The 13,574-nt window shown below is 49.5% G+C and overlaps 1 protein-coding gene across 1 annotated transcript in view; it reads right to left on the bottom strand.

Annotated features, from left to right (window-relative positions):
- Bcr (BCR activator of RhoGEF and GTPase) overlaps window positions 1–13,574 on the bottom strand; it is a 122,169-nt gene that overhangs the window by 48,975 nt on the left and 59,620 nt on the right. The window contains exons 2-4 of the mRNA XM_021205482.2: window positions 7,833–8,005; window positions 2,048–2,152; window positions 1,348–1,533 (exon numbers count right to left, since the gene is read on the bottom strand). Of these exons, the coding sequence (XP_021061141.1) occupies window positions 1,348–1,533; window positions 2,048–2,152; window positions 7,833–8,005 (464 nt within the window). The remainder of the gene's footprint in view (window positions 1–1,347; window positions 1,534–2,047; window positions 2,153–7,832; window positions 8,006–13,574) is intronic.

The raw sequence follows: 13,574 nt of genomic DNA, 5'->3' as shown, positions 1-13,574 counted from the left end.
AATATCTGGGTGTATGGTACCCAATAAGGTGTGTGGCTATGGGTCATCTTCAGGAACCCTGCACTTGTAGGGACCCTGCCATTGGACCACTGTTAAGCCTGAAGAACTTATTTTCTGCATGAGGAGAAGGTTCCAACCAAAGTGTGTGTGTGTGTGTGTGCAACACTGACAATCTAGGAATTAGGATCAGTCATCTTCAGAAACAGACAAGGGCCAGCATTGACTTCCTGTGGCTTTTCTAGGAGGGGTAAGCGCAAGCTCCCTGCTGGGCAGTTCTGCCAGGAACCCCCTCTTTTCCTATTCCTACCCTGTACTAATGTCTCCCTGGGTACCTGTCAGATTCTTGATCAGTTCTGATCTACTGAGGACTTCCAGAAACCCAATCTGCTGTCTAACTCCTCTTGTCTTTTGATTTAATGCCCCCCCCCCCCGTGCTAGGCAGATATACCCCTTTATGGCATAAACGAAGGACTCATTTATCCTTCCTTGTACAACCAATCTCTTTGAAAACAGTACCTGCCTTACTGGGCTGCCCCAGTGCAGGTAAGATGGTGCATGCCCCCTGGGCACACCGTCTGCCCCTTCAGATCACAGTGGGACCCAGCTCTGTAAAAAGCAGCTTTACTCACAGCATGTGGCTGTCACCTGATCCAAGCTTCCCTGTGGGGGTTCCTAGCTTCAAGCACTCCATCTCTTTCTTCTCTTATTTACCAAGTTGGCCTAGGTTGGTCCCCTGAACTCCTGGGCTCAAACACTCATTACTTCAGCTTCCCAAACAGCTGAACCGACATGTATATACCTCGCACCCAGACTCATGCTTTGAATCACCTCTAGGCCTAATCCAATGGGATCACTATGTAAATAGCTGGTGGGCTGTACTGTTTAGGGGACAATACCGAAGAAATGCCATACATGCAGCACATGCATAATTCTTTTTCGGCACTTGGATAGTTCAACGTGCAGATGGGAAACCTGCAGATACAGAGGCTGACCTGTAACTAAGTCCCAGTGTGCTGTCATGTGTAGTCACCTCTCCACTAAAAGAGCCCAAGTCTGGCTGAGCTGGGCAGCAAAATCATTTTGGTCCCAAAGGCAGCTTGATCTGTGTGGACACTGGGAACCCCAAGCAACACTGTAGGAAGCCAAGATCAGGACAACGCACTCACTGGACTCCAGATGGGCTGGCCACGTGTCCCTCCACCTTGCTCTCCCAGCAGCCTGCCCTTTGACACCAAAGGTACTCAGTCACACCCCAGGCTCTCCTGATTGTCTCCTGAGTTATCTCCCTGTGACACATGCCCCAGCTACGGCCATAGCCTCAAGAGCCAGCCTCTCCAAGCCACTCACCAGCTTCTGGAAGAGGTCCCCCACACGCTGCTGGTGGCTCCACTGCTGCACTCGGGGGAACAGCCCATCGTAGAACTCCTTGTGGATCTCGTAGAGCTCAGGCACTTTGAAGAAAATGGTCTCAATCTGCTGGCTGGTCAGCACAGGCTGAGAGGTGGTGGCAGCAGCTTTCAGAGGCTTCATGGGCTGGAGGACGGCACAGGTGAAGTGGCTTCATTCTTTCATTCATTCATTCATTCATTCATTCATTCATTCATCTACCTACCTACCTTCATCTATCTATCTATCTATCTATCTATCTATCTATCTATCTATCTATCTTAGTATTATGATTCTTTCTCTCTATTGTCTATCTATCTATCTTGGTGTTGTGATTCTTTCTTTGTTTGTATCTATCTATCTATCTATCTATCTATCTATCTATCTATCTATCAATCATCTATGTCTGTCTGTCTGTCTACCCACCTACCTACCTACCTACCTTGGTGTTGTGATCAGGCCTTGGGCATGCTAGACAGACTAATACTTTCCCACTAAACTACAGGCCAGCTCTATCATTTTCCAATTCCAATTGGAAAAATAAAAGATTAAAAGAGAGGGAAAACTTGGCAATCAAGTTCCCCGGTCAGCATCCCCCAGCCCCTAGAGGAGTTCAGATCTAGAATGAGGTACGAGGAGAACCCCAGCAGGGTACACTCACCAGCAACAGGGCCTCCAGATGGCTCAGGTACGTCTCCTCGCTGGCCAGGATGCCGGATAAAACCCACTTTCTCATCTCCAGGCCCTTTTCCAAATCCAGCTCACTCTGCAGGACAGAAGCAGAGGCATCAGTTCCCTCTGAGGATAAAATCCCCAGAGACAGTTCATCAGGAAGGAAGAGGGAGGTACTCATAGCCCTGGCACCCATTCAGCCAAGTGCTTGTAGTCACTAGATACTAAAGCCTAGAGGGCCATCCAGTCAAGGACCTCCCTTGGCCCCCACAGACTGGGAAATGCGAAGTTTCATGCTGAGCAGGCTACAGGGCTTCCTCCCCTTCTTGCCTTGTGCCTGGGACCAAGGAGTAGCTGCCTTGATCCACACATGGAAGGAAAAGTAGGCTCTGACCCAAAATGGGTGTAGCACATGGGAAGCTCAAAGGTAGCTCCGAGAGGGGTGAGCTGGGGTCTATCAGAGCCTACTGCCCGGCCATCCAGTTTCCTGCTATCAGCAAATGTCTGCTGCTCCTTGCCTGCTCCTGCCTCAGCAGGATTCCCTGACTGTCACTACCATCTGGACCTTGGACCAACCAGGCCCCTAGGTAGCCCCACCTCCTCCTCCCTCGGCGTGTTGCCCTTCCTGGGACTGTGACCACTGCAGCTGTGTGTCATGGGCTCCTGCCTGTTGGGACAGGGGGAGGTGGCCCCCAGGCTCAGGACTTTTGTCTGACTCTGCTTTCTTTTACCGGTAGGAGGGACCCTCTTGCAAGCAGATTCTGGACAAAGAACCTCAGTCCATCAATTTCCCAGATAAAAGCAATGGAGCTCTGCTGCTGATGGGGGTGGGGTGGGGTGGGGGAGAGGGGGCACAGCCTGCACAACATGGGAGACCATGAGCCGGCGGCAGATTATGATGGCACTGTTGACTGCACCGTGTCATACCTCCCACTCCTACGTTGAAGTCCTAAGGCCCATAGCCTGAGGATGTGACCGAATTAAGAGAAGCTGAAATGAAGGCAGTGGGGCAGATTCTAAGCCAGCATTCCATAAAGGCTGGACGGTGTGTCCGTCACACAGAGAAGACATTTGATCCAAGAGTAGTTATGTATAGCTAATTCATTCATAGATTCGGGAGAGAGGACTCAGCAACTAGTCCTCAGGGCTGGACAGATGGCTCAGTGGTTAGGAGCACTGACTGCTCTTCCAGAGGTCCTGATTTCAATTCCCAGCAGCCGCATGGTGGCTCATAACCATCTGTCATGGGGTCCGATGTCCTCTTCTGGTGTGTCTGAAGACAGCAACAGGGTACTCCCATACATTAAAAAAAAACTAAATATTTTAAAAACAAAACAAACAAAAGAGAAACCCAACAACTCGACCTCAGCCCTGTAGCCCCGCCTCCGAGAAAGTACATTTCTGCTGTTTAAGTGGGGCAGCTTGTGGTGCTTCCTTACGGCACGCCTAGCAGTCCAATATTGGTGGTGGTGCCAAAGGCAACGGAAAGTGCTGCCTGATTTCCTGGCCACTCCCTGCTTCTCTTCCCAGCCAGGAGTGATGTCAGAGGTTGGCCATGCCCATGGAACCAACCATTGTATGGCGCCCGGCCAACCTGCCCCACCTACAGGCAGAGGCAGATGCCAGTCAGGGGAGGAGCCCGCATCCACAGAGGGTTATGTGATGTTAAAAGCCCGGCCCACTCCTCTTCTAGTTTCCTAGCCCAAGAGCCAACTCTAAACAGCCCTATTACCCCACCTCCTGGTTACAACAGGAGTGTTGACCTCTCCGTCCCTCTCCGTGACTCATTTTCCTAAATCATTAGGAAAAATGTGAGCAATGCTGACATTTGGAGCAGCAGAGAGGTTCTCTCCTGGGAGTCAGCAGGAGATCCCATGCTCTACCACATCCACATCCCTGGCCTCTACTTCCTACATAGGATGCCCACAAATGTCTCTGCATAGTACCTAGGGCTCTTAGAACCCCTAGTGACACTGACTGGGTTCAAGGAAGGGCCTGACTGAGGACAGCTCAGGCCTTGGGGACGCTCTGCAGTTGGACATTCGGACCCCACTATGGACCTTGGGTCTTAATAACTCTGTTGGTCCTTTCAGCTCCCTAGTCTGTAAGAGGGAAATATTTCATGGTATAGACTGCAGGTTCATCAAGAAGAGCCCAGAGTCAGGATTCAGGGTCAGAGTTGCAGAACCAGGGTTGCCCAGGGAGCCTCTGGCCATAGAACTTTGTCACTTTGATATAAACTGTCTTATTGTTGTCCTACCTGGATCCCTGGGGCTTGTATCCCATTGCCACTGGCACATGGCATGTGTGTGTGTGTATGCGTGCGCGCGCGTGTATGCTTAAGCTGTGACAATGCACATGTGTGTAGGTGGCAGCCACCACTCCAGGGAAATAACCCACCCAGATGGGTCCCTGCAGGTAACACCAGACAGTGCCTTCCACAGATAGGAGCCTCCAGGGCATAGCTGTGCCTGAACTTGAAACTTCCTGTGCTTGGAACACACAATGCTCAATTAAGACTCATTTCATCATCAAATCTCAAAGACCTGGCTAGGTCCTAGTTTGGGGCCTCATCTTTATGAAACCCCAAGGGCTCCTTCAGAGTCTCAGTGATCTAATTGGGTCCCAGAAATCCAGGACTGTCAGCTGAGCTTGTTAAAAGGCAGGGAGATGGGGAAATCCTAATGTGCCACTCAAGTTTGATAGGATATCTGGTGCCCAGATATGCAAGATTTGATGGAGTGGTGTTCACTTCTCGGCCCAGTGTGATGGCAGGTGATCAGAGAAGCAGCCTCCATTTCTCTCTGCACATGCCTCCCACTGTGACTATATGATGCACTTATCCCACGCAAGGGAATGGGTTAGGGAGATGGCAGGCCTCTGACAGTGGCAGCCGCCCCCAACACGCAGTCCTCCTCCTTTTCTAAGAACAGTCTTGCTACTGTGAGCTCCAGGGAGACAGTGGGGCACAGGGAGGTCAGCAGGATCGGTGATGTCCCTGCCCAGCCTAAGATGCTGCTGCCTGCATAGATGGGAGCGTCTGGTGGAAGCGTGGTACCTCATTCCACCCACACAGTTTGGAAAGCCAGGAAGAAATACTGTGCATCAGAGGATAGCCAGTCCAGTTCTCCTTATTCCAAGGGTAAGGCCACCTGGCCCCGGGATGGTGCTGGGCTTGATGGAGACAAGACACGAGGAGTCTTCTTAGAGAATCTTTTGGGAATCAGAACAGTGCTGACAGCATCCAAGCAGCAAGAGAGAAGACGAGAGCAACGGACAGAGGTGGCACTGATTGTTTATAACCCAAGCGGCACTGCATGCTCAGCCTTTTGTAATCAGGGCCCTACAGGCAGGGAGGTTCCTCCTAGGAGAAAGCTGCGGGTAAAGGGCAGCTGGAAGCAGACAAAGAGGTAGCAAGAAGCCCTTATGCCTAACTTGTCTGAGTTCAGAGACAGGCAACTAAGAATGGATAGAAACTGGACTAACGGTAACAAAGTAACAAATATTGCCAAGCCCACAGGTGAGCTGAGGCTGGTCCATTAGTAGGTCCTTCAAGATTCTTCCCAAAGGGGAGCTTACTGACCAATCAGGGTGTAGCTTTCTCTACTGTAAGTTCAGTCAGCACAGCTGCTCATCAGGGGCCCTCTTCTAGTTTCAATAGAGCCAGGGCACTCTAAGTTATAAACTAGATACGGTCCCAGAGCCCAGACTGCAATGGCTTGCAAGCCCAACTTGCACAGGGCCCAACATTCACAGGCAAACCAGTCCTCCAGAAGGGGAGATCCCAGCACACAGAACTGGCTCTATTTGTAGACACTGTCTCAACAAACCCACTTGAGGTCTTCTTGCTGCTGCCATGGTAAGGGGTGCTAGGTCTCTGCCCACCCCAATTCAATACCTAACTACTTCGGGTGGATGCTCACAGAGAACCCCTGAAATCCCGAAGCTCCACCTAGCTTGTGTGTTGCCATGGAATCCCCAGGAAAGTTCTCTTAATGCTCAACAGCCCAAAAGGTACCAGGTTGGCAGCAGGGAGTAAACCAGGGTTTGGGAGGCGGGGAAGGGTGATTCTGGTCTCAAACCCACCACATTCCCTAAGGAACCTAAGAAGAGACGTCAGAAAGCCAAGGGTGTGTCAGTCACCAGAGCCAGGATGGAATTCTACCCTTAGGGCTCTAAGCACTGGAATAAGCACCTAGGCGGAGGGCTCCTGGAACAAAACTAGGTGACATGTCATCCCTCCTCATTTAGAAACCTCCTGCCACCTCCTCTGGTGGACTGCCTGGTGGGGAGGGGGATGCTGTAGATGCTTTGTGCAGATGTGCAACATCCTGCCTCAGGAGGCATGTTTTATGGACCCCTAAGGAGGTTGGAGAAGGGAGACAAGGTTCTGCATGGAGTCTACGGGGATGAGCTGGGTGCTTAAAAGGCTACCATCTGCATCAGGAGACCAGCAGGACAAAGGCCAACCTGGACCGTGTCTGTATCAAAAAAGTAGGTCAGCTTGCTCTCAAGGTCAAGAAGGAACGGACATTAAGGCTTGGGTGGGTAAAGGCAGCTCTCGGGACACACACACACACACAACACACACACACACACACCACATACATACCACCCACGCACGCATGCCACACCACACACGCCACGCCACGCACGCACACATACTTGTTATGAGATAAAAGCGCTTATTTGCTCACGACCACAGTCCATCACTTTTCGGAAGTTAAGGTGGCAGGAACACACAGGTAGTCATATTACATTCAGAGTAGAGAGAACAACATGTGTGTTGGCGCTCCACTTGTTTTCTCTGTCGTCTACCAAGCCTGGGGAATAATGCTGTCCACAGCAAGCAGGTCTTCCCACATGAATGAAGATAATTTAGATAACCCCCCCTCAGACTATCCTAATCTAGAAAGTCCCCATTGAGACATTTTCAGAGTCAAACTGACCATTAAAAGCACCATGGGAGGTGTCCCCGCTCTGACGGTAGGAAGAACACGTCCTTGCCATCACTGGAAAAGTTACCTTCAACAATGCCCCAGTCCACAGGACCTCGGAATGGCTCAGGGCACCGTGCTGGCTGGGCAGATTCACTGTGGGCACTGCTCTGTGGAGCCTGCAAGTGCCTCGGGGTGATGTTCCCCAGAAAGAAGGCTGGCCCATACAGTATGCTACTTGGGAATGTGGCAGATGGTCTCTCAAATGTTCCACTACTCGTTAGCCACGTGACCTGAGAGGAAGCCAGCAACTGACATCAGTTACACTTTGGTGACGTGAAGATGACAGGAAGACAAGTTCCTTGGGGCTGTTGGTGAGGGTCAAGTGCAAACTCACTGGAAAGATCTTGGTCAAACGAAGCTACTGTGAGGACCTTCTCTGTTGAAAAGGGAGAGAGTATACTCCTTGAGTAGAGGGCCCGGGTTGGCATTAGCCTAGCTGAGCACTTCAGCTGGGGCCATGTAAGTGCTGCTTGTTTAGGCAGTGGCCTCTGGCATGGCTATTCTCAGCCTTACAAACACAAGCCACCTCCATCTCTAGGTTCAGTTTATAGAGCAGTGGGTGGTCTCCCTGTGAAATGTATGCAGAGGGCTGCCTCCCTCTACCTGACTCACAACAAGAAAGCAACCTAGTTGCTGAATGTCCCCGAACAAGGAGTTGCTTTTCAGGACATGACCTCTTCCATGAAAGCAGTGGCCCTGTCCAGAGCAGAGCTTGGTGCCCTTCCAGACTCCACATCTACCCCGGCGCCTGGCGGGTATACCTCTCGGACTCACCGCTTTGGTAGGATCCAGGGCGCCTGAGGCCAGGCTGCCTCTGCCTTTGCTGTTGAGGTGTGGCGAGGAAGAAGGTGAATCATCAATGTAGGGCAGCCCGTCCTGGTGCCGGCGCTGCTCTTCAGCCTGCTCTGCGGCGCAGCCATATCCAGGTGGTGTTCCAAATGAGGAATCTGCGTGTACAAAGGAATGACCCGTGTTAACGAGAGCCAAAGGGGGCTGTTTCAGGGGTGTCTGTGCCCCACCTGTCCAAGCAAGGGCCCAAAAGGATAGCATCTCTGTCACACACACAGGCATCTCTTGGAGACTGCAGTCACTCTCAAGACCTACTACTAGCCAAAAGCGCACAGGGAGGGAGGGGGCCAGCTGTGGTTTGTATCCTTGGAGCCATGACTGTCCTTGGGAAGTGGGTAATCTAGGAGACATAACAAGTAACATCTGGTCTCTGTAAAAACACACATACACACCATACTCTTTCCTAGCACACAGCTCCTAAAATCATTAGACTCTCTGAAGTGATAATTACACGCTGTATCAGTGAGATGACTGAATGGCTCAGGATGAGGGCGGCTGCTGGTGAGGGTAGAGTGGAGGACCGATGGTGTAATTAGAGTTGGGACTTTCGGATATGACCCTGGCCCTCGAGGAAAGAAAAAGGGCTGAAGGGTGAGTTATCATTAGAGGCCAGTGACATAACCAGTCATGGGCATGGACGGAAACTTCTATAGAAACCTAAAAGGTAGGGCTAGGAGAGTGTCTTGGCTACTGAACTCATAGAAAAACTCGCTAGGCCACCCCACTTTATTACATGCATCTCTTTCCTCCTCCTCTTCTGGGGTGTGTCTTTTTTTTTTTTTTCTTAAGATTTATTTATTATTATACATAAGTACACTGTAGCTGTCTTCAGAAACACCAGAAGAGGGCATCAGATCTCATTACGAGTGGTTGTGAGCCACCATGTGGTTGCTGGGATTTGAACTCAGGACCTTCAGAAGGGCGGTCGGTACTCTTACTCACTGAACCATCTCAACACCCCCCATTGTGAGTCTTTTTTTTTTAAGGAAACTATTTTCCTGCTTTCTGCCACCAGCCCTTCCTGCATAACTGATAAGAATATGAAGAAGGGTTTGTGAGAGACACCGTCCCCCTCCACTTGTATAGTTAAAACACAGACACGGTTTACAGCTTGAAAATGGTGGAATGGGGTGGGGGAGTGGTGTTATGGGGCTGAGCCCTTAACCCATGGGACCCAATGCTATCTCCTGGACGACAACATCAAAACTGACCTAACACTGTGGGATACCCAGATGACATCCACAGAGAACTGTAGAATTTCTTGGTGTAAATAAAAATCCTGCATTTGGTCACAGAAGTATTCTTTTGTGGGTGATGAGAAGATACACAGGGGTTTGTGGGTAGGAGACCTGGGCTAGGAGAATTCAAAGTTCAAGGATGTTTTTGTATGGTCCCCATACAACTACCTATGGGGATATGATCGGCAAAAAGACCGAAGTCCTCTGAACTAACTGTTGGCAAACCCAGGAAAAGCTCATCAGGACCCTGGCCTACAGCAGAGGCAAGTGGGCCAGCCTGTTCTACATAGAAGTTCCAAGGCAGTCAGGGCTACAAAACAGACCTTATTACAAAATTTAAGTGGGGGCTGGGCCTGGCTGCACTTCAAAGCTCCTAGGGTGATGCTGACAGTGAGGAACACCTGTGAGAGGCAGAGGATTCTGTGACATCAGCTCTTCATGGATGCCTATAGCTTGCAATAGGGCCTAGCCTGAGACCTAGCATGCCAGCCCAGGTATAAGAACCAGCAACTCTGAACCGAATCTCACCACAGTTAATCGACACTTCTGGACCTATGATCATAGGCTATAGTCTAGAGCCTTCCCCCAGAACCTTGCATACCAAGAGCTGACTCTACCTTGGGGAAGGGGCTGTCATGAACATGAGGAACATGAGGCTGGCCTTTATTTACAAGAGCCTTCCTTTATTTTGAAGTAGTACCTCGCATGGTACAGGTGGCAGGCATTACCAGGAGCTCAATTTCCTAACATTAGGGAAGCCTACACTCTTGCAAGAAGCAGGGTGAAAAATACCGTTTGCTAGTTACTTCCCCCAGTTCTTCATGGTGTTGTGATCTTTTACACATTCTATGGATGCACGCAGACACCTTGGTGGACATGGACTTCCAGACTGCCATTTTTTTTCAGATAGAAAACAGAATGCTGAAGCTTGACTACATTCAAGACCACCTATGACTATTATACTCTAAGAACTTTAAGATAGAGATAGCTCCTTCACCCATGAGTGGTGACATCTGACAGGTCCTGGGGGTATACACAGTGTTCCTGAGATCCACACACAGGGAGGTCAGGGAGCACGGAGAGAGAGAGCAGGAAGAAGGAGGAGGGCATAAAAATGTATGAGCCTAAACCCTATTGGCCCTGAGTGTTAGCCAAACATTTTCTTTTCTTTCCTCTTTTTTTTTTTTTTTTTTAAAGATTTATTTATTTATTATATGTAAGTACACTGTAGCTGTCTTCAGACACTCCATAAGAGGGCGCCAGATCTCGTTACGGATGGTTGTGAGCCTCCATGTGGTTGCTGGGATTTGAACTCAGGACCTTCGGAAGAGCAGTCGGGTGCTCTTACCTGCTGAGCCATCTTACCAGCCCACCAAACATTTTCCTAATGGAGTTTAAATTGGTAGGCTTAAAGCAGGCAGGCCCTAGTTCTGGGGTGTCATGGAGGCATAGCTTTGCCATCTGTGTGATGTGTGGGGTTAGACGGTAGATGTAGTAGGTAGATCTACCTGTTCTGTGACCACACAAGGGAAGTGGTCACTGTGAGGGTATATAAGATAGATATCAATCAAACCGGAAGGAACTAGAAAGTTGGAAATCGTGACTGAGACTCGATTAGAAGGGTGACTGAGACCTGCTTTTATGGGAGGAAGTCCACTTACATTAACTATGAATGCTGACATAGTATACAGTTGTAATCAATGGGCTGGGACAGAAAGCCTACCTAGTGTGTGCATGACCCATGGTGCATACATACACACACGTGCATATACGCATGCACCCACATGCATACACACACGCACAGTAGCAGAGACTGTTGGAATAGGCCTTTTGGCCCAGTGCTGAGGAGGCTAAGGCAAGGTGATTATAAGCTCAAGGCATGCCTGAGCTTTGAGGTGACTTCAAGGCCAGTCTGGGCGGCTTAGTGAGAAGTTATCTCAAAATAAAAGGTGAAAAGGGGGCTAGAGATAACAGCTCAGCATGCCAAAGGCTTAACCTCTAAGTGCCTAGTCTGTCATTTAGCAAGCACATTCCAACCAAAGAGAAGATGCCCGCCCTGAAAATTCTGTGCTGATAACCACGTGATCCGGCAATTCTATTCCCTATATGACCAAGACTAGAAAGTTGTTTGCTCAGATGGTCCACAGATTTAAGACTAGTCTGGGCTACACATCGAGATTGAAGGTAACCTGGGAAACACAGTGTAAGAAAAGAAATACACACACACACACACACACACACACACACACACACACGGTAACTTTCATGTTATGTAAACTTGACCTCAATTAAAAATAAATTGGGTGCACAGTGCCATATTCTATAATCGTAACTCCTCAGGGGGCTTACAGCAGGAGGCTTGCATGCAGCGTAAGATACATGCCACTGTCAAAACAAACAAACAAAAACTGACAGTTTTCTGAAGGCCAAGAGAACTATTCTCAATAGACGACAGAACCAGCCACCTGGTGCCAATCCCCGAGGTCACCACAATCGGCAAACGGCCACCGAATCGCTGAGATATGTTGCTGGTTTCAGTGGGTTTTCTACTCGCTTCCTCTGTTAGGCTGGCAGCTGTCCTTCCTGCACTGATAGCCAAGGGAGTCATAGCAACCCCAAAGATGACATCACCAGGCCAGTTCCCAAGCATGGAAAACCCCAGTTGCTTAGGCAGGGAGAGGTCATGGTCATGAATAATCAGTGTGTGCCACACTGAAAGCCCTGAGGCAGGCTAAGCCCTGACTGCCACCCAGACAGGTTGCAGAATGCTAGTCAGGAGGGGCCTGAGTGTGCCCTGCTCATGGCCTGTGGCCTTGGCTCTCCAGGTAGCCCTGGCTGCCCTAAAGGAGGGATGGAGGGATGGAGGATTCTAGTGCTGTTTCCTTACAACAGTGGTTCTCAACCTTCCTCATCTGTGACCCTTTAATACAGTTCCTCATGCTGTGGTGAACCACCCCCAACCACAAAATGATTTTTGTTGCTACTTTGTAACTCTAGTTTTGTGACTGTTATAAAATATAGTATAAATATTTTTTTGGAGATACAAGTTTGTGAAAGGGTTGCAACCCACAGGTTAAGAACTTGTAGGGTCTTAAAGGGTGTAGGCTGACCATATAAATTGCACTTATAGCTCTGTCTTGGGATTTAGCTGGCTGAAGACTCTAAACAATTCAAAGGCCAATTTTGTGGGGAGATGGACATCTTCCACCCACTGAGTGTATCAACAATATGGGCAAGTCCCCTTCCTGCGGTGGTTTACAAGAGAAAGGCCTTCCTCAGGCTCATATATTTGAATACTAGGTCCCCAGCCAGTGTTTAGGAAGGATTAGGAGGTGGAAACTGTTTGCTGCTAAAGTGTGTTTTTGCTTCCTTGTGATATGCATGTAATAAGGATTCCTTTGACCCTTCTGACCTACTTCTAAAAATTATGTAAGCCCACAGTCCTATCTATGTACTTTAGAAACAACCATGTGACTTAAAGAGAGAAAGTTTCTAGAGCCTTTTGAGCAAGTCACTTCACAAGTCTGACCACTCCAATCATATCTATGGCTATTGTTAAGAGACAATCAAGGCCAAAGGAGAAATTCTGCCGAGCCCACAGGCACACCTGAGTATAATTGTCGTTTTATGTTAAAACCTTTTAGTGACAAACTCCTGTCCTGGTTCATATTACTTTGTTTTGAATTCTCTTCTGCTGCTGCACAGCTGAGAATCCTTGACTTCACCTTGGTATAGGTCTCTGCAGATTTCTATTGGGTGAAGTCTCGGGCTGTCCCCACTCCCGGACTACCATAAAAGATACAGGGTATATGTGCTAGGGCTGTATGGGGGTGGGGGTGGGGAACTTCCATGTCCCACAGATGGTCACAACTTGGGAGTTCTCTGAAACCCGGCATTCAGTTGTTTTGTGGACCATGATAGACTCACTCACTGACCTCTGACACTGATTTAATTCCAGCCCCTTGACTCTCCTCAGAGGTAGGAGTGGGGCTGAAAGTTCTAACTCTCTAATCACGTGGTTGGTTCTGCTGGCAGCCCGCCCTACCCTGAAGCCATTTAGCCTCCTGAAGTATAAGACAACTGTTACTTGAACCACACTGTTTGTAGTGTTTGTTACACAGCCCTTGTGGACCAGTGCACACAATCAGCCAGTCAGAGCGGAACTCAGACACCTGCACTGAGGAACCACTTCCTAATTACTGCCCGCCCAAGGAAACAGGACTTCAATCAGCTGGTCCCCAAAAGCCACATGCCCTGGGTGGCACAGCTCAGTCTCAAAATGGAGACCCATGAGGGCGGGTCTTCTAGTCAATAGCGAACAGCAAAAGGTTTGGTCATACTCTGGGCTGGACCCTCAACTTCAGCAGTGCTTGAGCTCATCTGCAGCGAGGGTTCTGGGAACAGGGTGGGGGGGGTGTGCAAGTGATGT

The sequence above is a fragment of the Mus pahari genome, chromosome 9 (genome assembly GCF_900095145.1).
Source record: "Mus pahari chromosome 9, PAHARI_EIJ_v1.1, whole genome shotgun sequence".
NCBI classification, from domain to species: Eukaryota; Metazoa; Chordata; class Mammalia; order Rodentia; family Muridae; genus Mus; species Mus pahari.
The sequence above is the reverse complement of the archived record's forward strand: the minus strand, read 5'-3'. Positions and strand labels throughout refer to the sequence as shown.